Source organism: Manis javanica, chromosome X (genome assembly GCF_040802235.1).
Source record: "Manis javanica isolate MJ-LG chromosome X, MJ_LKY, whole genome shotgun sequence".
Taxonomy (NCBI): Eukaryota; Metazoa; Chordata; class Mammalia; order Pholidota; family Manidae; genus Manis; species Manis javanica.
The window spans coordinates 57,973,313-57,999,327 of record NC_133174.1 but is presented as its reverse complement, the minus strand read 5'-3'; the positions used below and the strand labels follow the sequence as shown (position 1 = coordinate 57,999,327).

Here is a 26,015-nt window from a genome sequence, read left to right as displayed (position 1 = left end):
TTTACCAATAGTTTTATCCTGTTAAGGAGTAATCCCCCTTTTCTTTCTTTCTTTCTTTTTTTTTTTTTAAATTTTTAATCTACACTTACCTGAAGAATACTATGTTTACTATGCTCTCCCCTATATCAGGTCCCCCCTAACAACCACATTACGGTTACTGTCCATCAGCTTAGCAAAATGTTGTAGAGTCACTACTTGTCCTCTCTGTGTTGTGCAGCCCACCCTCCCCTTTCTCCCTCCCCCCCATGCATGCTAATCTTAATACCCCCCTTCTTCTTCCCCCCCCTTATCCCTCCCTGCCCACCCATCCTCCCCAGTTCCTTTCCCTTTGGTACCTGTTAGTCCATTTTTGGGTTCTGTAATTCTGCTGCTGTTTTGTTCCTTCAGTTTTTCCTTTGTTCCTATACTCCTCAGATGAGTGAAATCATTTGGTATTTCTCTTTCTCCGCTTGGCTTATTTCACTGAGCATAATACTCTCCAGCTCCATCCATGTTGCTGCAAATGGTTGGATTTTTCCACTTCTTATGGCTGAGTAGTATTCCATTGTGTATATGTACCACATCTTCTTTATCCATTCATCTACAGATGGACATTTAGGTTGCTTCCAATTCTTGGCTATTGTAAATAGTGCTGCGATAAACATAGGAGTGCATCTGTCTTTCTCAAACTTGATTGCTGCGTTCTTAGGGTAAATTCCTAGGAGTGGAATTCCTGGGTCAAATGGTAGGTCTGTTTTGAGCATTTTGATGCACCTCCATACTGCTTTCCACAATGGTTGAACTAATTTACATTCCCACCAGCAGTGTAGGAGGGTTCCCCTTTCTCCACAGCCTCGCCAACATTTGTTGTTGTTTGTCTTTTGGATGGCAGCTATCCTTACTGGTGTGAGGTGATACCTCATTGTAGTTTTAATTTGCATTTCTCTGATAATTAGCGATGTGGAGCATCTTTTCATGTGTCTCTTGGCCATCTGTATTTCTTTTTTGGAGAACTGTCTGTTCAGTTCCTCTGCCCATTTTTTAATTGGGTTATTTGTTTTTTGTTTGTTGAGGCGTGTGAGCTCTTTATATATTCTGGACGTCAAGCCTTTATCAGATCTGTCATTTTCAAATATATTCTCCCATACTGTAGGGTTCCTTTTTGTTCTATTGATGGTGTCTTTCGCTGTACAGAAGCTTTTCAGCTTAATGTAGTCCCACTTGCTCATTTTTGCTGTTGTTTTCCTTGCCCGGGGAGATATGTTCAAGAAGAGATCACTCATGTTTATGTCTAAGAGGTTTTTGCCTATGTTTTTTTCCAAGAGTTTAATGGTTTCGTGACTTACATTCAGGTCTTTGATCCATTTTGAGTTTACCTTTGTATATGGGGTTAGACAATGGTCCAGTTTCATTCTCCTACATGTAGCTGTCCAGTTTTGCCAGCACCATCTGTTGAAGAGACTGTCATTTTGCCATTGTATGTCCACGGCTCCTTTATCAAATATTAATTGACCATATATGTTTGGGTTAATTTCTGGGGTCTCTAATCTGTTCCACTGGTCTGTGGCTCTGTTCTTGTGCCAGTACCAAATTGTCTTGATTACTATGGCTTTGTAGTAGAGCTTGAAGTTGGGGAGTGAGATCCCCCCTACTTTATTCTTCTTTTTCAGGATTGCTTTGGCTATTCGGGGTCTTTGGTGTTTCCATATGAATTTTTGAATTATTTGTTCCAATTCATTGAAGAATGTTGCTGGTAATTTGAGAGGGATTGCATCAAATTTGTATATTGCTTTCGGCAGGATGGCCATTTTGACGATATTAATTCTTCCTAGCCATGAGCATGGGATGAGTTTCCATTTATTAGTGTCCCCTTTAATTTCTCTTAAGTGTGACTTGTAGTTTTCAGAGTATAAGTCTTTCACTTCCTTGGTTAGGTTTATTCCTAGGTATTTTATTCTTTTTGATGCAATGGTGAATGGAATTGTTTTCCTGATTTCTCTTTCTATTGATTCGTTGTTAGTGTATAGGAAAGCTACAGATTTCTGTGTGTTGATTTTGTATCCTGCAACTTTGCTGTATTCCGATATCAGTTCTAGTAGTTTTGGAGTGGAGTCTTTAGGGTTTTTTATGTACAGTATCATATCATCTGCAAATAGTGACAGTTTAACTTCTTCTTTACCAATCTGGATTCCTTGTATTTCTTTGTTTTGTCTGATTGCCGTGGCTAGGACCTCCAGTACTATGTTAAATAACAGTGGGGAGAGTGGGCATCCCTGTCTGGTTCCCGATCTCAGTGGAAATGCTTTCAGCTTCTCGCTGTTCAGTATAATGCTGGCTGTGAGTTTATCATATATGGCCTTTATTATGTTGAGGTACTTGCCCTCTATTCCCATTTTGCTGAGAGTTTTTATCATGAATGGATGTTGAATTTTGTCAAATGCTTTTTCAGCATCTATGGAGATGATCATGTGGTTTTTGTCTTTCTTTTTGTTGATGTGGTGGATGATGTTGATGGATTTTCGAATGTTGTACCATCCTTGCATCCCTGGGATGAACCCCACTTGGTCATGGTGTATGATCCTTTTGATATACTGTTGAATTCTGTTTGCTAATATTTTATTGAGTATTTTTGCATCTACGTTCATCAGGGATATTGGTCTGTAATTTTCTTTTTTGGTGGGGTCTTTGCCTGGTTTTGGTATTAGGGTGATGTTGGCTTCATAGAATGAGTTTGGGAGTATTCCCTCTTCTTCTATTTTGTGGAACACTTTAAGGAGAATGGGTATTATGTCTTCTCTGTGTGTCTGATAAAATTCCGAGGTAAATCCGTCCGGCCCCGGGGTTTTGTTCTTGGGTAGTTTTTTGATTACTGTTTCAATTTCTTTGCTTGTAATTGGTTTGTTTAACTTTTGTGTTTCTTCCTTGGTCAGTCTTGGGAGGTTGTATTTTTCTAGGAAGTTGTCCATTTCTTCTAGGTTTTCCAGCTTGTTGGCATATAGGTTTTCATAGTAGTCTTTAATAATTCTTTGTATTTCTGTGGAGTCTGTCGTGATTTTTCCATTCTCATTTCTGATTATGTTGATTTGTGTTGACTCTCTTTTTCTCTTAATAAGTTGGGCTAGAGGCTTATCTATTTTGTTTATTTTCTCAAAGAACCAGCTCTTGGTTTCGTTGATTTTTGCTATTGTTTTATTCTTCTCAATTTTGTTTATTTCTTCTCTGATCTTTATTATGTCCCTCCTTCTGCTGACTTTAGGCCTCATTTGTTCTTCTTTTTCCAGTTTTAATAATTGTGATGTTAGACTATTCATTTGGGATTGTTCTTCCTTCTTCAAGTGTGCCTGGATTGCTATATACTTTCCTCTTAAGACTGCTTTCGCTGCATCCCACAGAAGTTGGGGCTTAGTGTTGTTGTTGTCATTTGTTTCTATATATTCCTTGATCTCTATTTTGATTTGTTCATTGATCCATTGATTATTTAGTAGCATGTTGTTAAGCCTCCATGTGTTTGTGAGCCTTTTTGTTTTCTTTGTAGAATTTATTTCTACTTTCATACCTTTGTGGTCTGAAAAATTGGTTGGTTGAATTTCAATATTGTGGAATTTACTGAGGCTCTTTTTGTGAGCTAGTATGTGGTCTATTCTGGAGAATGTTCCATGTGCACTTGAGAAGAATGTATATCCTGTTGCTTTTGGATGTAAAGTTCTATAGATGTCTATTAGGTCCATCTGTTCTAGTGTGTTGTTCAGTGCCTGTGTGTCTTTACTTATTTTCTGCCCGGTGGATCTATCCTTTGGGGTGAGTGGTGTGTTGAAGTCTCCTACAATGAATGCATTGCAGTCTATTTCCCTCTTTAGTTCTGTTAGTATTTGCTTCACATATGCTGGTGCTCCTGTATTGGGTGCATATATATTTAGAATGGTTATATCCTCTTGTTGGACTAAGCCCTTTATCATTATGTAGTGGCCTTCTTTATCTCTTGTTACTTTCTTTGTTTTGAAGTCTATTTTGTCTGATATTAGTACTGCAACCCCTGCTTTCTTCTCACTGTTGTTTGCCTGAAATATGTTTTTCCATCCCTTGACTTTTAGTCTATGCTTATCTTTGGGTTTAAGGTGAGTTTCTTGTAAGCAGCATATAGATGGGTCTTGCTTTTTTATCCATTCTATTACTCTATGTCTTTTGATTGGTGCATTAAGTCCATTTACATTTAGGGTGACTATTGAAAGATATGTACTTATTGCCATTGCAGGCTTTAGATTCGTGGTTACCAAAGGTTCAAGGTTAGCTTCTTTAGTATCTTACTGCCTAACTTAGCTCGCTTATTGAGCTGTTATATACACTGTCTGGAGAGTCTTTTCTTCTCTCCCTTCTTATTCCTCCTCCTCCCTTCTTCATATGTTGTGTGTTTTGTTCTGTGCTCTTTTTAGGGGTGCTCCCATCTAGAGCAGTCCCTGTAGGATGCCCTGTAGAGGTGGTTTGTGGGAAGCAAATTCCCTCAGCTTTTGCTTGTCTGGGAATTGTTTGATCCCACCATCATATTTAAATGATAGTCGTGCTGGATACAGTATCCTTGGTTCAAGGCCCTTCTGTTTCATTGCATTAAGTATATCATGCCATTCTCTTCTGGCCTGTAGGGTTTCTGTTGAGAAGTCTGATGTTAGCCTGATTGGTTTTCCTTTATAGGTGACCTTTTTCTCTCTAGCTGCCTTTAAAACTCTTTCCTTGTCCTTGATCCTTGCCATTTTAATTATTATGTGTCTTGGTGTTGTCCTCCTTGGATCCTTTCTGTTGGGGGTTCTGTGTAATTCCATGGTCTGTTTGATTATTTCCTCTCCCAGTTTGGGGAAGTTTTCAGCAATTATTTCTTCAAAGACACTTTCTATCCCTTTTCCTCTTTCTTCCTCTTCTGGTATCCCTATAATACAAATGTTATTCCTTTTGTATTGGTCACATATTTCTCTTAGTGTTGTTTCATTCCTGGAGATCCTTTTATCTCTCTCTATGTCAGCTTCTATACGTTCCTGTTCTCTGGCTTCTATTCCTTCAATGGCCTCTTGCATCTTATCCATTCTGCTTATAAATCCTTCCAGGGATTGTTTCACTTCTGTGATCTCTTTCCTGACATCTGTGATCTCCTTCTGGACTTCATCCCACTGCTCTTGCATTTTTCTCTGCATCTCATCCCACTGCTCTTGCATTTTTCTCTGCATCTCATCCCATTGCTCTTGCATTTTTCTCTGCATCTCAGTCTGCATGTTCATGATTTTTATTTTGAATTCTTTTTCAGGAGGACTAGTTAGGTCTGTCTCCTTCTCAGGTGTTGTCTCTGTGATCTTTGTCTGCCTGTAGTTTTGCCTTTTCATGGTGATAGAGATAGTTTGCAGAGATGGTACAAGTGACCGCTGGAAGAGCTTCCCTTCTTGTTGGTTTGTAGCCTTTTCCTGGGAGAATAGCGACCTCTAGTTGCTTGTGCTGGGCAGCTGTGCGCAAACAGGGCTTCTGCTTCCTGCCCAGTTGCTTTGGGGTTTATCTCCGCTGTTGCTGTGGGCTTGGCCTGGCTGGGGCTGTTCCTCCAAAATGGTGGAGCCCCGTTGGAGGGGGAGCGGCCAGGAGGCTATTTATCTCCGTAAGGGGCCTCTGTGCTCCCTGCTGCCCAGGGGGTTAGAGTGCCCAGAGATCCCCAGATTCCCTGCCTCTGGTCTAAGTGACCTGTCCTGCCCCTTTAAGACTTCCAAAAAGCATTCTCCAAACCAAAACAACAACAGCAACAATGAGAGAGGGAACAGAAAGAAAGAAAAAAAAAAAAAAAGGAAAAAACAAGCGATTTTTTTTTTTTGTCCTCAGGTGCCGGTCCCAGGCACCCGCTCACTGGTCCTGTTGCCCTGTCTCCCTAGCACCAGGGTCCCTGTCCTTTCAAGGCTTCCAAAAAGCACCCACCCACCGGTCCCGCAGTGAAGGAACGGTCGATATTCTTTGTCCTCAGGCACTGGTCCCATGCACCCGCTCACCAGTCCTGCCGCCCTGCCTCCGTAGCACCGGGGTCCCTGTCCCTTCAAGGCTTCCAAAAAGAGAGAAAAAAAGGGGAAAAACGCGCGATTTCTTCCGTCCTCAGGTGCCCGTCTCAGGCACCCACCCACTGGTCCCACAGGAAAAAACGCGGGATATTCTTTGTCCTCAGGTGCCTGTCCCAGGCACCCGCTCACCAGTCCCGCCGCCCTGCCTCCCTAGCACCGGGGTCCCTGTCACTTTTAGGCTTCCAAAAAGCACTCGCAGAAAAGAGAAGAAAAAAAGGGGAAAAACGCGCGATTTCCTCTGTCCTCAAGTGCTGGTCTCAGGCACCCGCCCACCGGTCCCGCAGGGAAAAACGTGGGATATTCTTTGTCCTCAGGCGCCGGTCCCAGGCACCCGCTCACCAGTCCCGCCACCGTGCCTCCCTAGCACTGGGGTCCCCGTCCCTTCAAGGCTTCCAAAAAGCGCTTGCCAAAAAGAGAAAAAAAAAAAAGGGGAAAAACGCGCGACCTCCTCTGTCCTCAGGCACCGGTCTCAGGCACCCGCCCCCAGGTCTCGCAGGGAGAAACGCGGGATATTCTTTGTCCTCCGGCGCCGTTCCCAGGCACCTCCTCACCGGTCCCGCCACCCTGCCTCCCCAGCAACGGGGGCCCGTCCCTCTAAGGCTTCCAAAAAGCGCTCGCCAAAAAAAAAAACTGCTCCGGTTTCTCTCCACCCGCCGGGAGCCGGGGGGAGGGGCGCTCGGGTCCCGCCGGGCTGGGGCTTGTATCTTACCCCCTTCAGAAGGCGCTGGGTTCTTGCAGGTGTGGATGTGGTCTGGATGTTGTCCTGTGTCCTGTGGTCTCTATTTTAGGAAGATTTTTCTTTGTTATATTTTCATAGCTCTATGTGTTTTTGGGAGGAGATTTCCACTGCTCTACTCACGCCGCCATCTTGGCTCCCCCTCTATATATTTTTTAAATAACAAAAAGCGGCGGAGCCAGGATGGCGGCGTGAGTAGAGCAGTGGAAATCTCCTCCCAAAAACACATAGAGCTATGAAAATATAACAAAGAAAAATCTTCCTAAAATAGAGACCACAGGACACAGGACAACATCCAGACCACATCCACACCTGCAAGAACCCAGCGCCTTGCGAAGGGGGTAAGATACAAGCCCCCGCCCAGCGGGACCCGAGCGCCCCTCCCCCCGGCTCCCAGCGGCTGGAGAGAAACCGGAGCGGTTTTTTTTTTTTTTTTTTGGCGAGCGCTTTTTGGAAGCGTTAGAGGGACGGGCCCCCGTTGCTGGGGAGGCAGGGTGGCGGGACCGGTGAGCAGGTGCCTGGGAACGGCGCCGGAGGACAAAGAATATCCCGCGTTTCTCCCTGCGGGACCGGCGGGTGGGTGCCTGAGACCGGTGCCTGAGGATGGAGGAGGTCGCGCGTTTTTCCCCCTTTTTTTTTTCTCTTTTTGGCGAGCGCATTTTGGAAGCCTTGAAGGGACGGGGACCCCAGTGCTAGGGAGGCACGGTGGCGGGACTGGTGAGCGGGTGCCTGGGACCGGCGCCTGAGGACAAAGAATATCCCACGTTTTTCCCTGCGGGACCGGTGGGCGGGTGCCTGAGACCAGCACTTGAGGACAGAGGAAATCGCGCGTTTTTCCCCTTTTTTTCTTCTCTTTTCTGCGAGTGCTTTTTGGAAGCCTAAAAGGGACAGGGACCCCGGTGCTAGGGAGGCAGGGCGGCGGGACTGGTGAGCGGGTGCCTGGGACAGGCACCTGAGGACAAAGAATATCCCGCGTTTTTTCCTGTGGGACCAGTGGGTGGGTGCCTGAGACGGGCACCTGAGGACGGAAGAAATCGCGCGTTTTTCCCCTTTTTTTCTCTCTTTTTGGAAGCCTTGAAGGGACAGGGACCCCGGTGCTACGGAGGCAGGGCGGCAGGACTGGTGAGCGGGTGCATGGGACCAGTGCCTGAGGACAAAGAATATCGACCGTTCCTTCACTGCAGGACCGGTGGGTGGGTGCTTTTTGGAAGCCTTGAAAGGACAGGGACCCTGGTGCTAGGGAGACAGGGCAACAGGACCAGTGAGCGGGTGCCTGGGACCGGCACCTGAGGACAAAAAAAAAAAATCGCTTGTTTTTTCCTTTTTTTTTTTTTTCTTTCTTTCTGTTCCCTCTCTCATTGTTGCTGTTGTTGTTTTGGTTTGGAGAATGCTTTTTGGAAGTCTTAAAGGGGCAGGACAGGTCACTTAGACCAGAGGCAGGGAATCTGGGGATCTCTGGGCACTCTAACCCCCTGGGCAGCAGGGAGCACAGAGGCCCCTTACGGAGATAAATAGCCTCCTGGCCGCTCCCCCTCCAACGGGGCTCCACCATTTTGGAGGAACAGCCCCAGCCAGGCCAAGCCCACAGCAACAGCGGAGATAAACCCCAAAGCAACTGGGCAGGAAGCAGAAGCCCTGTTTGCGCACAGCTGCCCAGCACAAGCAACTAGAGGTCGCTATTCTCCCAGGAAAAGGCTACAAACCAACAAGAAGGGAAGCTCTTCCAGCGGTCACTTGTACCATCTCTGCAAACTATCTCTATCACCATGAAAAGGCAAAACTACAGGCAGACAAAGATCACAGAGACAACACCTGAGAAGGAGACAGACCTAACTAGTCCTCCTGAAAAAGAATTCAAAATAAAAATCATGAACATGCAGACTGAGATGCAGAGAAAAATGCAAGAGCAATGGGATGAGATGCAGAGAAAAATGCAAGAGCAGTGGGATGAGATGCAGAGAAAAATGCAAGAGCAGTGGGATGAAGTCCAGAAGGAGATCACAGATGTCAGGAAAGAGATCACAGAAGTGAAACAATCCCTGGAAGGATTTATAAGCAGAATGGATAAGATGCAAGAGGCCATTGAAGGAATAGAAGCCAGAGAACAGGAACGTATAGAAGCTGACATAGAGAGAGATAAAAGGATCTCCAGGAATGAAACAACACTAAGAGAAATATGTGACCAATACAAAAGGAATAACATTTGTATTATAGGGATACCAGAAGAGGAAGAAAGAGGAAAAGGGATAGAAAGTGTCTTTGAAGAAATAATTGCTGAAAACTTCCCCAAACTGGGAGAGGAAATAATCAAACAGACCATGGAATTACACAGAACCCCCAACAGAAAGGATCCAAGGAGGACAACACCAAGACACATAATAATTAAAATGGCAAGGATCAAGGACAAGGAAAGAGTTTTAAAGGCAGCTAGAGAGAAAAAGGTCACCTATAAAGGAAAACCAATCAGGCTAACATCAGACTTCTCAACAGAAACCCTACAGGCCAGAAGAGAATGGCATGATATACTTAATGCAATGAAACAGAAGGGCCTTGAACCAAGGATACTGTATCCAGCACGACTATCATTTAAATATGATGGTGGGATCAAACAATTCCCAGACAAGCAAAAGCTGAGGGAATTTGCTTCCCACAAACCACCTCTACAGGGCATCCTACAGGGACTGCTCTAGATGGGAGCACCCCTAAAAAGAGCACAGAACGAAACACACAACATATGAAGAATGGAGGAGGAGGAATAAGAAGGGAGAGAAGAAAAGAATCTCCAGACAGTGTATATAACAGCTCAATAAGCGAGCTAAGTTAGGCAGTAAGATACTAAAGAAGCTAACCTTGAACCTTTGGTAACCACGAATCTAAAGCCTGAAATGGCAATAAGTACATATCTCTCAATAGTCACCCTAAATGTAAATGGACTTAATGCACCAATCAAAAGACATAGAGTAATAGAATGGATAAAAAAGCAAGACCCATCTATATGCTGCTTACAAGAAACTCACCTTAAACCCAAAGATAAGCATAGACTAAAAGTCAAGGGATGGAAAAACATATTTCAGGCAAACAACAGTGAGAAGAAAGCAGGGGTTGCAGTACTAATATCAGACAAAATAGACTTCAAAACAAAGAAAGTAACAAGAGACAAAGAAGGACACTACATAATGATAAAGGGCTCAGTCCAACAAGAGGATATAACCATTCTAAATATATATGCACCCAATACAGGAGCACCAGCATATGTGAAGCAAATACTAACAGAACTAAAAAGGGAAATAGACTGCAATGCATTCATTGTAGGAGACTTCAACACACCACTCACCCCAAAGGATAGATCCACCGGGCAGAAAATAAGTAAAGACACACAGGCACTGAACAACACACTAGAACAGATGGACCTAATAGACATCTATAGAACTCTACATCCAAAAGCAACAGGATATACATTCTTCTCAAGTGCACATGGAACATTCTCCAGAATAGACCACATACTACCTCACAAAAAGAGCCTCAGTAAATTCCACAATATTGAAATTCTACCAACCAATTTTTCAGACCACAAAGGTATGAAAGTAGAAATAAATTCTACAAAGAAAACAAAAAGGCTCACAAACACATGGAGGCTTAACAACATGCTACTAAATAATCAATGGATCAATGAACAAATCAAAATAGAGATCAAGGAATATATAGAAACAAATGACAACAACAACACTAAGCCCCAACTTCTGTGGGATGCAGCGAAAGCAGTCTTAAGAGGAAAGTATATAGCAATCCAGGCACACTTGAAGAAGGAAGAACAATCCCAAATGAATAGTCTAACATCACAATTATTAAAACTGGAAAAAGAAGAACAAATGAGGCCTAAAGTCAGCAGAAGGAGGGACATAATAAAGATCAGAGAAGAAATAAACAAAATTGAGAAGAATAAAACAATAGCAAAAATCAACGAAACCAAGAGCTGGTTCTTTGAGAAAATAAACAAAATAGATAAGCCTCTAGCCCAACTTATTAAGAGAAAAAGAGAGTCAACACAAATCAACATAATCAGAAATGAGAATGGAAAAATCACGACAGACTCCACAGAAATACAAAGAATTATTAAAGACTACTATGAAAACCTATATGCCAACAAGCTGGAAAACCTAGAAGAAATGGACAACTTCCTAGAAAAATACAACCTCCCAAGACTGACCAAGGAAGAAACACAAAAGTTAAACAAACCAATTACAAGCAAAGAAATTGAAACAGTAATCAAAAAACTACCCAAGAACAAAACCCCGGGGCCGGACGGATTTACCTCGGAATTTTATCAGACACACAGAGAAGACATAATACCCATTCTCCTTAAAGTGTTCCACAAAATAGAAGAAGAGGGAATACTCCCAAACTCATTCTATGAAGCCAACATCACCCTAATACCAAAACCAGGCAAAGACCCCACCAAAAAAGAAAATTACAGACCAATATCCCTGATGAATGTAGATGCAAAAATACTCAATAAAATATTAGCAAACAGAATTCAACAGTATATCAAAAGGATCATACACCATGACCAAGTGGGGTTCATCCCAGGGATGCAAGGATGGTACAACATTCGAAAATCCATCAACATCATCCACCACATCAACAAAAAGAAAGACAAAAACCACATGATCATCTCCATAGATGCTGAAAAAGCATTTGACAAAATTCAACATCCATTCATGATAAAAACTCTCAGCAAAATGGGAATAGAGGGCAAGTACCTCAACATAATAAAGGCCATATATGATAAACCCACAGCCAGCATTATACTGAACAGCGAGAAGCTGAAAGCATTTCCACTGAGATCGGGAACCAGACAGGGATGCCCACTCTCCCCACTGTTATTTAACATAGTACTGGAGGTCCTAGCCACGGCAATCAGACAAAACAAAGAAATACAAGGAATCCAGATTGGTAAAGAAGAAGTTAAACTGTCACTATTTGCAGATGATATGATACTGTACATAAAAAACCCTAAAGACTCCACTCCAAAACTACTAGAACTGATATCGGAATACAGCAAAGTTGCAGGATACAAAATCAACACACAGAAATCTGTAGCTTTCCTATACACTAACAACGAATCAATAGAAAGAGAAATCAGGAAAACAATTCCATTCACCATTGCATCAAAAAGAATAAAATACCTAGGAATAAACCTAACCAAGGAAGTGAAAGACTTATACTCTGAAAACTACAAGTCACTCTTAAGAGAAATTAAAGGGGACACTAATAAATGGAAACTCATCCCATGCTCATGGCTAGGAAGAATTAATATCGTCAAAATGGCCATCCTGCCCAAAGCAATATACAGATTTGATGCAATCCCTCTCAAATTACCAGCAACATTCTTCAATGAATTGGAACAAATAATTCAAAAATTCATATGGAAACACCAAAGACCCCGAATAGCCAAAGCAATCCTGAAAAAGAAGAATAAAGTAGGGGGGGATCTCACTCCCCAACTTCAAGCTCTACTACAAAGCCATAGTAATCAAGACAATTTGGTACTGGCACAAGAACAGAGCCACAGACCAGTGGAACAGATTAGAGACCCCAGAAATTAACCCAAACATATATGGTCAATTAATATTTGATAAAGGAGCCGTGGACATACAATGGCAAAATGACAGTCTCTTCAACAGATGGTGCTGGCAAAACTGGACAGCTACATGTAGGAGAATGAAACTGGACCATTGTCTAACCCCATATACAAAGGTAAACTCAAAATGGATCAAAGACCTGAATGTAAGTCATGAAACCACTTAACTCTTGGAAAAAAAACATAGGCAAAAACCTCTTAGACATAAACATGAGTGATCTCTTCTTGAACATATCTCCCCGGGCAAGGAAAACAAAAGCAAAAATGAGCAAGTGGGACGCCATTAAGCTGAAAAGCTTCTGTACAGCGAAAGACACCATCAATAGAACAAAAAGGAACCCTACAGTATGGGAGAATATATTTGAAAATGACAGATCTGATAAAGGCTTGACGTCCAGAACATATAAAGAGCTCACACGCCTCAACAAACAAAAAACAAATAACCCTATTAAAAAATGGGCAGAGGAACTGAACAGACAGTTCTCCAAAAAAGAAATACAGATGGCCAAGAGACACATGAAAAGATGCTCCACATCGCTAATTATCAGAGAAATGCAAATTAAAACTACAATGAGGTATCACCTCACACCAGTAAGGATAGCAGCCATCCAAAAGACAAACAACAACAAATGTTGGCGAGGCTGTGGAGAAAGGGGAACCCTCCTACACTGCTGGTGGGAATGTAAATTAGTTCAACCACTGTGGAAAGCAGTATGGAGGTGCATCAAAATGCTCAAAACAGACCTACCATTTGACCCAGGAATTCCACTCCTAGGAATTTACCCTAAGAACGCAGCAATCAAGTTTGAGAAAGACAGATGCACTCCTATGTTTATCGCAGCACTATTTACAATAGCCAAGAATTGGAAGCAACCTAAATGTCCATCGGTAGATGAATGGATAAAGAAGATGTGGTACATATACACAATGGAATACTACTCAGCCATAAGAAGTGGAAAAATCCAACCATTTGCAGCAACATGGATGGAGCTGGAGAGTATTATGCTCAGTGAAATAAGCCAAGCGGAGAAAGAGAAATACCAAATGATTTCACTCATCTGAGGAGTATAGGAACAAAGGAAAAACTGAAGGAACAAAACAGCAGCAGAATTACAGAACCCAAAAATGGACTAACAGGTACCAAAGGGAAAGGAACTGGGGAGGATGGGTGGGCAGGGAGAGATAAGGGGGGGGAAGAAGAAGGGGGGTATTAAGATTAGCATGCATGGGGAGAGGGAGAAAGGGGAGGGTGGGCTGCACAACACAGAGAGGACAAGTAGTGACTCTACAACATTTTGCTAAACTGAGGGACAGTAATCGTAATGTGGTTGTTAGGGGGGACCTGATATAGGGGAGAGCATAGTAAACATAGTATTCTTCATGTAAGTGTAGATTAAAAATTAAAAAAAAAAAAGGAAAGAAAGAAAGAAAAGGGGGATTACTCCTTAACAGGATAAAACTATTGGTAAATCAAAGATCAACGCATGCTTTAAATATCCTTAATGTTGATCACTTAAAGGGTGTCAGATGATCAGCTATGGAGGTACTCTTTTCTGATAATATTCCTTTCTCTTAATTAAAAAAAAAAAAAAAAAGCAGTTACTGTGTGCTGACTTCCAATGAGTTCTGCACAGTGGTATAGAGGGCATGTCAAAGTGTGGGCAAAGGGTCTGTTTGTTTCTACGCAGAAGATCAAGGCCTAGCTTGGATACCCAGAAAATGAACTAAGATACGATATGAGGAGGAGCTTCCGGCATCAGCACTCTCTGGAGGACTTGTGCCGGGGGATGATCATCAAAAAGCCTCCACAGGGATCCGGACGATGCTGCAGTTGTGGCTGCATCCAGCCCACCGTCTCCTTGACTTGCCATAAGAATGAGGAGGGAGATGTCTAGGCTGGCATGTGCATACAGTGAGACAACGAATTTGACCGGATCTGTACTGTTGGAACTCAACCAGGAGTTGGGAGGGGTGCAAGTTGTAGCACTCCAAAATCTTACTATAGACTATCTACGGTTAAAAGAACATATGGGATGTGAACAGATCCCAGAAATGGGCTGCTTTAATTTGTCTGATGGTTCAAGTACAGTTGGACAATATCCTTCATATCATAGATAAATTTTCACAAATGCCTAGGGTGCCTAAATGGTTTTCTTGGCTTCACTGGAGATGGATGGTAATTATAGATTTGCTTTGTTTATGTCACCGTATTCCTATTATGTTAATATGCGTGTGCAAATTAGTTAGTAGTTTAAAACCTATACATACTTAAGGTACTATACAAGAAGATATGTCAAAGAAATAATCAATCCTCCCAAGTTTCCTTCATATGCTACATCTATAGCTTTTCTTCTTCCTTCCTAATTACAACCCTTAAATAGAATTCGTGCCTCATATCGAATTTACCGAGTATCATAATTCCTCCAGGTGGTAAAGATACCTCGAGACAAGTGCTGGGCATAGAAGCCACAGGGCATAAATCTGCAAAGAAGTAAAAAGCAAACCTTTTCAAACAATATGGCTTCTCTCTCACTTACCAACTTTACATTTCCCTGTATGGCCCCGGAAGATGACTGGTTAGCCAGAGACGGGTAAGATTCCTCAAGGGAGGAACAACCTAAGACAGGCACAGTCGCAGGGGGGCCATCAGGTGAGAATTTGGGGATCAACAGAGGTGAGGCTCAGAACCTCACCCCCCCTGCTTTGAGAGAAATCTTCTGCATCCGTGGATGTCTTGCTCCCCTTGTCTAGCCTGGATTAATACTTAGTCCATAGGCACACACCTGATCATCTGATCATCTACATTTGCCTTCTTACAGCACTAAACTATGTTTTCTACCTTTATCTTGCATCTACCTACCACTTCAGCATTTTATTAAAAATAAAAATAATAATAATAATAGGAGAAATGTGGGATCAACATATAAATCAAGTACAAAAATCAAACGAATATTCATATTTGACCTGATTGTTTATAGGTCATATTGCATGATCAAAACCGAAAGTTTCTGTGATGACTGCCCTTGTACTGTTCACCATGTAAGAATTTATTCACTATGTAAGAATTTGTTCACCATGTAAGAACTTGTTTGTTATGCTTCAGAAGATAGGAGACTGACGAGAATTAGGCTTGAGATGGATTAATGATTGTACGTTGAGCGTTGACCCCCCTATACTGAATTTTATTGTTGTTAACAACCATTTGATCAATAAATATGAGAGATGCCCTCTCAAAAAAAAAAAAAAAAAAGCAATGAAGGTTTGTTTCTCAGCATAACTTCTTGGCTTGCCAGAGTTTACCTTTTCTTGGTGTTGTTGCTCCACTCTGACTAGCTCTGCCTGTAACTCTGTCTCTATTTCAGCAAAGTGAGTTCGTTCTTCAAACAGTATCTTCTGCATGTCAGCACAACTGGCCTTGTTCTGTTTCAGGCTGCTTTCAAGCTTGCTGACCTGTATTTTGGAGGAGACCAGCTGGAAGATATAAAAGAAGATCAGTTTATTTTGAGAATGGCTACCTTTCCCCATTCGTTAGGCAGGAAAATGTCAGCTTTTTTGAAATGGACTGAGAAAAGTTCTTCCATGTCCAAGTCCATCTCATTTTTTCCTGTCACACGAATGCTACCATTGAATAGTAACAAGACTATCCAGGCCAAGAGCCTGTATTTCTGTTGAAATAGTTATCGCAGAGCTAGAAGGCACTGCTAAGGTCATTTATTTTATTTTATTTTTTTGCTAAGGTCATTTAATCTCTTGCTCTGCCTCAAGGCAAGAATAAACTGAACACAAACAGTATCTGACAACTCTAAATGCTAATATTTAAGACATTCTTCCTTTAAGGGAAATCCACAGGACACATGAAATCCTTATGGCCAATTATGTACCATCTCAGAATGTCTGTGCTCACATGCTGGAACTTGTAGACACATTAGCTGAGACTGCAGATCTGGCTCTTCAGGATAGGCTGATATCCTATGCTGGCCAAGTTTTATGTTCTCTACTAGCCCAGCTGGTGAACATCATAAACACCAGTGTTCATAAGACTAACCAGGATTTCCTTAGTGGAAAGATCTGCTAAGCCACCACAGAAACATATAAAGGATAGCAGGGCTCAAACGAATGGAACTAGAGTTTGTATGCTTATCAAGTAAAAGAAATGTCTCAATCATCACAGGTGATTTAATTCTCCTGGTAACAATGTAAGATGATATATTATTTAAGGTGGTGGGAAGATGGATTTTCCTTAAGATGAATCTTTCTATAGCAAAAGATGATTAGGTTTTCTTTTCTTCTAGATTGCATCTTCTACTTTTTGAATATACATCTCATATGAATTTTAAAAAGTAGACAGTCTATGAGTTTGTGTTCAACCAGTGGTCTACTATGGCATTCTGATCTTTTCCTGATAATAAAAGTGAACATTTATTGAGCACCTGACATATATGCCAGGCATAACAGGTATCAATTTGTAAGTCTCATCAGTTTCCTAAGTGACTGCCTTGAACTTGCTCACTTCAACCTTTACTCAACCATGTTAATGTCATTGTGGTTTCTACCATGAAAAGTGTCAATAACATTACAAAGGCATTCCAGGCTAACATCTTATTTCAACCTAATAAGCCAGACCCCTAATTGCTGGTATTAGAGGGATGTTTACCTCTCCAATTAAATATTTCAGGGCACATTTGGCTTCCAGAATGGTAGCAATATTCTCCCAGCGGTGTTTTGGCCTGTCTTCACTTTCTGCATCCAGAAGCTTCTGTTGTAGGTCAGCAATCTGAGCACTCCTTCAGGGAAAGAAACAGTGAGCATATTGTTAGTAGTCTTAACACCAAGGAGAAGGGGATCTTTTTCCTTCAAGCTCTGAGGAGAAACTTCAAATAGTTTTATGGGTGGAGGTATAAATATTATTTAAATAATGATTGCATCATCTGGTTAGGATTTTATACAGTATCTCAAATCCTGTTGCAAAAGGACTCCAAGAGACTAAATGGTTTTATTTTATTAAATACTGGTTGAAATAAATAGGGCATTTAGTGGGACTCGGAAAGATTTGTTTTAGGAAGGCTTTTGTTGTAACTTGGTCTTGAGGCTATATAAGCTCAGTTTGTGATATGCCGGCTTACCTAAGCAAGGATAAGATTCAGATTGGAGACCTAAAGGAAAAAGATCTCAAAAGAACAAACAGGTAGATGTTTTTTGCTGGAATCAAATACCAAACTGATACCCGGGGGAGCTATTGTAAAAGGTTATCTTGAAGTGCCTACTACATGACTGAGAAGTTTCTAAGAAGACTAGATACCCTGATCTGCATTATAGCTTTCTGACACTTTCTAATCAAGTATGGCGTGAGACCAAGGTCTACACAATATTTCAGTTTCATTAACAGCTTCCTTCTTACCATGTGTTCAGTGAGAGAGAGCATACTAGCTTATGTGTAACATGCAGTGCTATGTAAGGTACTAGAAAGAAAATGGGTACCAAAGTAATTTAAGATAGCAGTTCTCAAAATTTTTGGACTCGGGACCCCTTTAGACTCTTAAAAATAATTGAGGACCTCTAAGAAATTCTGTTCATGTATGTTACACCTACAGATATTTATAGTATTAGAAAGTCAGACTGAGAGACAATTAAATGTTAATTCACTTAAAAATAATCCATTGTACAGTAACATATTTTATGAAAAACAACTACATTTTCCAAAACAAAAAAATAACTTGGTGAGAAGAGTGGGATTGTTTTACATTTTCACAAAGCTCTGTAACGTGTGGCTTAGTGGAAGACAGCTGGATTCTCACATCTTGCTCTGCACTCATTCTTTTCTATCAGGTTTTGGTTGGCATAAATGACATTCTGGTCTCACATGGATACATAGCTGGACAAGGGAGGAGCATTTTAATAGACTTTTCAGATAATTGTGGATATTCTTTGAGATTACACCCAAACCCAACAAGTGGTAGTTCCTTAAAAGTTAGTTGAAATGTGGAATTTGAAACTATTATTAACAAACTTTTCTTACTCTTTTATATTAAAATCTACTGGTCTATGTTGTTATCTGAATAGATCTTTTACCCACCATGATTCTGTAATGTCACTGGACAACAGTGATCATGCAGAGCCTCCAAATGTTAACACATTTCATTATACAATATGTAAAAAAATTATAATTCCTAATATCACTACTAGTCTCATCAGAGAAGTTATGAAAATTGTCAAGCTCACAGTGGCAGATACAAGTTTTCCAAAATTAAGTCTTGCTTGAAAGCTCAAATTGTATCTTTGGTGACAAACACCGTCAGCTGTTCTCCTTAAAGAGAGAGGCTCACTGTTCACTTTTGAGAAATGTCTGCTAAGTACCCGCGATGGAATAAGCACAGTTTGTCAGTCGTTCCTTCAAGTAAAAATGATGTTCCAGGGAAAACAAGGCCTGTTGCGCTCCCACCTCAAATAACTGCACAAACTCCTTCCCTGGAGAGGACGTTGTGCCCCAGCACGCAGCAGAGGTGCTTCGTGGCGCCCCTCCTGTTCAGCTCCGCAGCACGGCAAACAGATCTGAACGCAATGGTCCAGATTTCATCAAGGCAACCATTGTTACTGCTTCAGCAAAGCCATCCTTAAATGAAACTGGACTTCCCCCTGGGAGCGTGCGGTGGTGAGAGGGACAATGACCACTAGGTACAGGTTGGTGCCACTGCTTTGACTCAGGCCAAGGTGTCAGCAGGTTTGTCCACTATTGCTTTTGCACTATCATGGCAAATGTCAACATAGTAAAAATGGCAAATAACATATTAATATTATTATTATGTGAGTAGTTTTGATGGCTCAGACTTCCTGAAAGAGCCTCAATGACACCCAGGGGTTTGTGGACCATAGTTTTAGAACCCTGGGCTAATAGATAGTCCTTTTCTTCAACGAGCTTATAATCTGTCTAGATTGACAAGACTAATAAATACAAAACACTAAATATAAATGTAACCTGTATTATCTGTGCCACATGATTGCGTAAGCTCTGTAGGAGTTTACAGAAATGGAGAATTAGTGAGGGATGAAGAGTCAGTGAAGGCTTCTTGGAGCAAGTAGGCCAAAACAGAGTTGTCATCTAGCATATGCCCTTTCCTGTCTTCTCTGATGTTTATGTCCATTAATTATTTCAAAATTTAGTTGAAGTCTCATCAACTTTAGGAAAATTCCCTTGATTAAACTTAGCTCTGTCTACTTGCCCTCTACTTGGCTCCTTATCTACATTTAAATAATCATTTACTTATGCACAGTGATCTGCAGGTAAGTGTATAACAATCAGCACTTAAAAAAATCAAACCCGATTTGTAGTTTTTGCTAGTTTCTGTGATGTAATACTTTCACCATAACCAATTATAAGCTATGAATGGTTTACAACATTCCTGAAATTTTAACAAATGATTCCAACATGATACTGTGAGTCATCATACTAATTCCACTTTGAGAGCAAGGATGATGCCATCTATTATTTCTATATATCCTGAATGATCCAGTGCAGCACAAAGCAGAAACTCAACTTTTGAGTGACTTATAGATGTATCCAAAGATAAATAACTAGTGAGTGTTACTAAAAACAAATTAAATGATCTCCTAAGTCTTCTGGACAATAAAATTCTATTAGTCAAAGACACTATAAAGTCTGTCAAAGTTCTGTTGCTTCTAGAAATCATAGATACTTAAAAGACAGTAACAGTGATTAGAGAGGCTGTGTAGCATACTTCTGATCTTAGAGCTGGGAAGGTAGAAAGAGAATGTTTATTGAGCACTTCTAATATGCCCAGTACTGTATTATCTATGTATTTTACTTACAAATCTCATTTGATGCTTGTAACTTCACTTATATATTATACCTACTTTGCTGATGATTTCTAAAGTTCTCCTACATTGTTGCTCTTCTGGTCATTTCTTGGGTTTTGTTTTTAGTTAGTTCTGTATTTCAGAGATACTATTGTATAAAAAATTGTGGTACATCCCATAAGGGCTTTGGGATTAGGTAGATGGGATTTCAAACCTTGGCTCTGTATGACCTTTAGCAAATTTCTTAAGATCTCTGAACTTCAGTTTAGATTTCTAAAGTGAGAGGATGATACTTAACTCATAAGTTATAATGACACCTCATAAGGAACAAATGAGAAAATGTATCTGGTGAAGTGTACTGTTCTAAGAATTGCTTTCTCTTGTTTCTCCACCATCACAAAGCTTTTGAAAAACAAAATTGATTGATAGGTTCTATTTTGATTGCAAGCATAAACTTTCTTCCAGGCAGTAATTTTTATAATGCTTTAAAATAGTCCCATTACCTGAATTCCATTTCAGTCTCTAGGCTTTCAATCTGTTTTGTAATGGAATCCTCTGACTCAGAAACTTGACCACGCAGTTCAGCAAGTGAGAATGTGCGCCTCTGTAAAGAACAGTGGGAATGAGGGTGAAGTACTACAAGGAAAAGGATCCTCCAAAGTGGTGCGGGCTTCTGAGAAGTGCAGAGTCTGATTATGGGTAACATATTGCCGTATGGGCATTTACCCGGAGTTTAGGAGGCGGATTCTCCCCAGATTGCTTTTTCTCTTTGAGTTGAGCCACATCCTGAGCCAGGATTTTTCTATCTTCAAGAAGGTCACTCAAATGGCGTTTGGCTTCCTCAGTACTGACCATAACCTCAATTTCATTTCCAAGCCAATTCTAGAAGAGAAGTCAGTGATGTGTTAGGGATAAGGAATCTCTTCCCTTGGGCTAGATTTAGCTCCAGATTTAATTTCACTCAGATGAGAGCCCAAGTAACAAGAAGTGAGATTTCCATTTGTGCCTAAACTCCCCCAAAATTCTAACAGCTCTCTAAGAAACTTTAATGGCAATATCCCAAAAGGTCACAAGAGAGGCTTTCTGCAGAAAAACTTTTTCAAGGTATCCTAGTATTTTGATGTACTATGTGTTTACCCTTTCCCTTTTTTTCCTTAACCAGTCACAATATAGGATTCAAGTATATTTCAATTATCCATTTTGTGTAATAAACAGTTATCCATTCTTAATCTTTAAATTAGATGAATGGAATACTTTCCAGCAAACAAAATTAACCTAATTCAGTTTTTAAAAAAGTAAACATCCCTGAGAACACTTTCACTTTTGGTGAAACTATACCATGCTAAGAGTAAGCAACACAAAGCTGGAGTGGATATATTAATATCAGATAATATAGAATTCACATAAAAGAATATTACCAAGGATAAAAAAAGATCATTTCATAATGATAAAGGAGTTCATTATTCAAGAGAACTTAATCCTTAACATTTATACCTCTAAAAACGAAGGACCAACATATATGAAACAGAATCACATATAAGCCAATAAGGAGATAATATGGAATCATAAAAATACTCAATTAGTCCAAAAAAAGCCAAAAAAGAATGAAAAAGGGAATGAAGAACAGATAGGACAAATAAAAAACAAACAGCAAGACGTCAGATTCACACCTACCCATATCAATAATCATATTAAATTTAAGTGGTCTAAACACTCCAATTAAAATGAAGAGATTGTCAGATTAGATTTAAAAAGCTAGACCCAGCTATATGTTGCTTACAAAAAAACCCACTTTTAAAATGAAGGACTAAATAGGATCAAACTGAAAGGATTTTTAAAAAATTGTGTTAAAATAGCCAAAAGAAAGCTGGAGGGGCTATATTATTACCAGAAAAAGTAAATTTCAGATCACAGAATATTACCAGGGATAAAAAAGTTCATTGCATAATAATGAAGTGATCATTTAATCCTAAAATTTTATGCCCCTAGTAACAAAGCTTCAAGATACATGAAACAAAAACATATAGAACTACAAGGAGAAAAAGACAAATCTATAACATATTAATATTATTATTGGTAGAACAAGTAGGCAGAAATTTGGTAAGGATACAGTTGAAATGAACAGCACAATCAATCAAATAGACATGACTGACATTTATAGATACTCCATCCAACAACAGCAAAATACACATTTTTCTCAAGTACACATAGAACATTTGCTAAGATTGACCATATTCTAGGCTCTAAATATCAATAAATTCAAAAGGATTCAAGTAATATAAAGTATGTTCTCTAATCGCAATGGAATTAAATTAGAAATCATAACAGAAAGGTATTTGGAAAAATACCCCAATATTGTAAACTAAATAAAATACTTTTAAGTAACCCATGGGTCAAAGAAGAAATCAACAAGGAAATTAGAATGTATTTTGAATACAATGAAAATGAAAACATAACTATCAAAATTTGTGGGATGTCATTAAAAGAGTACTTAAGGGGAAATTTATAATACCACATACCTAAGAAAAAAAGATATCAGTGATCCCAGTTTCTAGTTTAAGAAACTAAAAAAATAAGAGCCAATTAAGTCCAAAGCAAAAATGAGGAAATAATAAAGATCAATCATCAGAAATTAATGAACTGGGTTTTTGGGGTATACTTTTTATTGTGGTAAAATATACATAACATAAAATTTGCCATTTTAACCATTTGTAAGAATGAATTGGTTCTTTGATACACCTCTAGTTAAACTGATCAGGAATAAAGAGAAATACACAAAATATCAACAACAGGAATGAGATATATGACATTACTACAGCTTTTATAGATATTAGAATGATAATAGGGAATATTATGAGTAACTTCATGCCAATTAGACAACATAGATGAAACAGACAAGTTTACTGAAATACACAAACTATCAAAGCACACTCAAATATATAACCTGAACGGCTATATTTATCTAAAAAATTTTAATTTAGTTAACTGTCCTTCCCCCCAAAAACAAAAACTAACAAACCCTCAGGCCCTGATGGTTTAACTTGTGAATTGTACTGAACTTTAAAGGAAGAAACCATACTAATTCTATATAAACTCTTGTAGATAAGTCAAGAGGAAGGAATACTTTCCAACTTATTCTAAGAGGCCAGCATTTCCTTGATACCAAAACCAGACAAAGACATTACAAGGAAACAGACCAATATCCATCATGAACACAGATGCAAAAATTTTATACACAACATTTTAATTTTATGTGTTGTTGCATCCAACAGTACATAAAAAGGATGATATATCACAACCAAGTGGATTTTATCCAAGGAATGTAATGCTGGTTCTATATTTGAACATCAAAATAATTTAACAAATCAACAAACTCAAAACAAAATGCATTTGACAAAATTTACATCTACTAAGAATAAAAACTTACAGTAACCTAAGAATAGATAAGAACTTTCCCAATCTGATACAGGGCATCTACAAAACACCTACAGCTAACATCATACTTAATGGTGGAAGACTAAATGATTTCACCAAGATCAGGAAAAAACAAAAGGGCTTCTACTGTTACCACTCCTCTTTGATATCATCCTGAAGGTCCTAGTCAATGCAATAGGGCAAGTAAAAGAAATAAAAGACATACAGATTAGAAAGGAAGAAATAAAACTATATTTACAGATGGCATGATTGACTATGTAGAAAATCCCAAAGAACCTACAAAATAGCTACTAATTAATAGAAGATGAAAGTTAATATACAAAAATCAATTGTATTTCTATGTACTGGCAATGAACAACTAGATAAGCAATTTGGCAGTTTCCTATATAAAGTTAAAAATATATTTACCATATAACCCAGTAATCCCACTCCTATGTATTTACCCAAGTGAAATGATGACCTATATTTATACAGAAATCTGTATGTGAATGTTTCTGTAGCAGTTTTATTCATAATCACCAAAAACTGGGAAGAAACCCCCCAAGATATCCTTTAACAAGTGAATAGATAAACTGTGGGATATCCATACAATAGACATCCAGAAGTCTATTGACTTCGGGAATACAGAAAAAAAAGAAGCAGAAACTACTGATAGAGGCAACATGGATGAATTTCAAAATACATTATGCTAAGTGAAAGAAGCCATACTGTATGTTTCTATTTATATGACATTGATGCAAAGGGAAAACAGTAATGACAGACTACAGATCAATATTTACCAAGGGCCAGAGATATGGGAAGACTTGACTACAAAGGAGTACAGGGGAATTTTGGGGGATAATAGAACTACTATATACATACTATACTATATGTATATATATACACAACTATATCTTGATTGTGGTGGTGGTTACACACCTGTATGTGTTGTCAAAACTTGCAGAATTGTACACTAACAAGGGTAAGTAAATTTTACTGTATAGAAGTTATGCCTTAATCAAAGAAAGTGGAAAAAAAATCAATGTCATTTGCCATATTAACAGAGTAAAAACAAACCATAAGGTCATCTCAATAGGATTTAGAAAAAACTTTTGAAAAAACCTAACATCCATTCATGATAAAAAGTTTCAGCAAACTAGGAATAGAAAGAAACTTCTTCAACCTGATAAAGGACATATACAAAAAACCTACAGCTAATATCATACTTACTGGTGAAAGATTGGATGCTTTCTCCCTAAGATTGAGAACAAAGCAAGGATGTCCACTTTCACCTACTATATTCAATATTTACTGGAGGTTCTAGCAAATGCAATGATGCAAGGTAAAGTTAAAAAAAGAACAGATAAGAATAAATAGAATTGTACCTATTTGGAGATGACATGATCATTTATGTAGAAAATCCAAAGGACTCTACAAAAAAGCTGAAAGAACCAACAAATATGTCCAAACAGTTGCAAATTGAAATAAAAAAATACATTTCCAATATCTTAAAAATACGAAATATCTAAGGATATATTTGACAAAAGATGTGTAATATCTGTACATTCAAAACTAAAACACTACTGAGAGAAATTAAAGACTTAAATAAATGGAGAGATGTGCCATGTTCATGGATCAAAAGATTCAATATTGTTAAGATGTAAATTCTCCTCAAATTTATCCATAGATTCTATGTAATCCCGAAACTCCTGGCAAACTTGCTATAGAAATTGACAAGCTGATTCTAAAATTTTGGGAAATGAAAACTAAAACAGCAATGAATTACTACTCACTGCCCATTCATTAAAAGACCTAACATTTAAAAGACTGACCATACTAAGAATTGGTAAGAATGTACGAGAACCCTCATATATTGCTATAGAAATACAGAATGGTACAACCACTTTGGAATACAGTTTGGCAGTTGCTTAAAAGTTAAAGCACACACCTACCATATGAACCAGCCATTCCACTTCTAGATTACCAACCCAAAAGAAATAAAAATATATATCCACACTCAGTACAATATTTGTAAGAGCCAAAAACTGGAAAGAACACAAATGTCCATCAACAAATGAATGGATAAACAGTTGTGTATCCATACAATGGGATGCCACTCAGCAATAAAAAAGGAAAGAAGTATTGATACACACAACCACATGAATGAATCTCAAAAATAATTATGTTGCATGAATGCCAAAAAAACCCCACCCTTGTATGATACCATTTTTATAAAATTATAGAAAATGGAAACAAATCTATCATGACAGTAAGTAGGTTAACGGTTGCCTGGAGATGGGGGATAGAAGGGTAGATTGTGGAGGGGAGGGAGAAATTACAAAAGGATACAAAGAAA

General features: G+C 39.3%; 1 protein-coding gene across 5 annotated transcripts in view; it reads right to left on the bottom strand.

Moving 5' to 3' along the window:
- Window positions 1-26,015, bottom strand: part of KIF4A (kinesin family member 4A) — a 153,010-nt gene that overhangs the window by 14,361 nt on the left and 112,634 nt on the right. For all 5 annotated transcript variants that reach the window (XM_037002940.1, XM_037002939.2, XM_073227791.1 and 2 more), the window contains 4 exons: window positions 20,972-21,127; window positions 20,749-20,849; window positions 17,088-17,217; window positions 15,734-15,904 (listed from right to left, as the gene is read on the bottom strand). In XM_037002940.1, coding sequence (XP_036858835.1) covers window positions 15,734-15,904; window positions 17,088-17,217; window positions 20,749-20,849; window positions 20,972-21,127 — 558 coding nt within the window. The remainder of the gene's footprint in view (window positions 1-15,733; window positions 15,905-17,087; window positions 17,218-20,748; window positions 20,850-20,971; window positions 21,128-26,015) is intronic.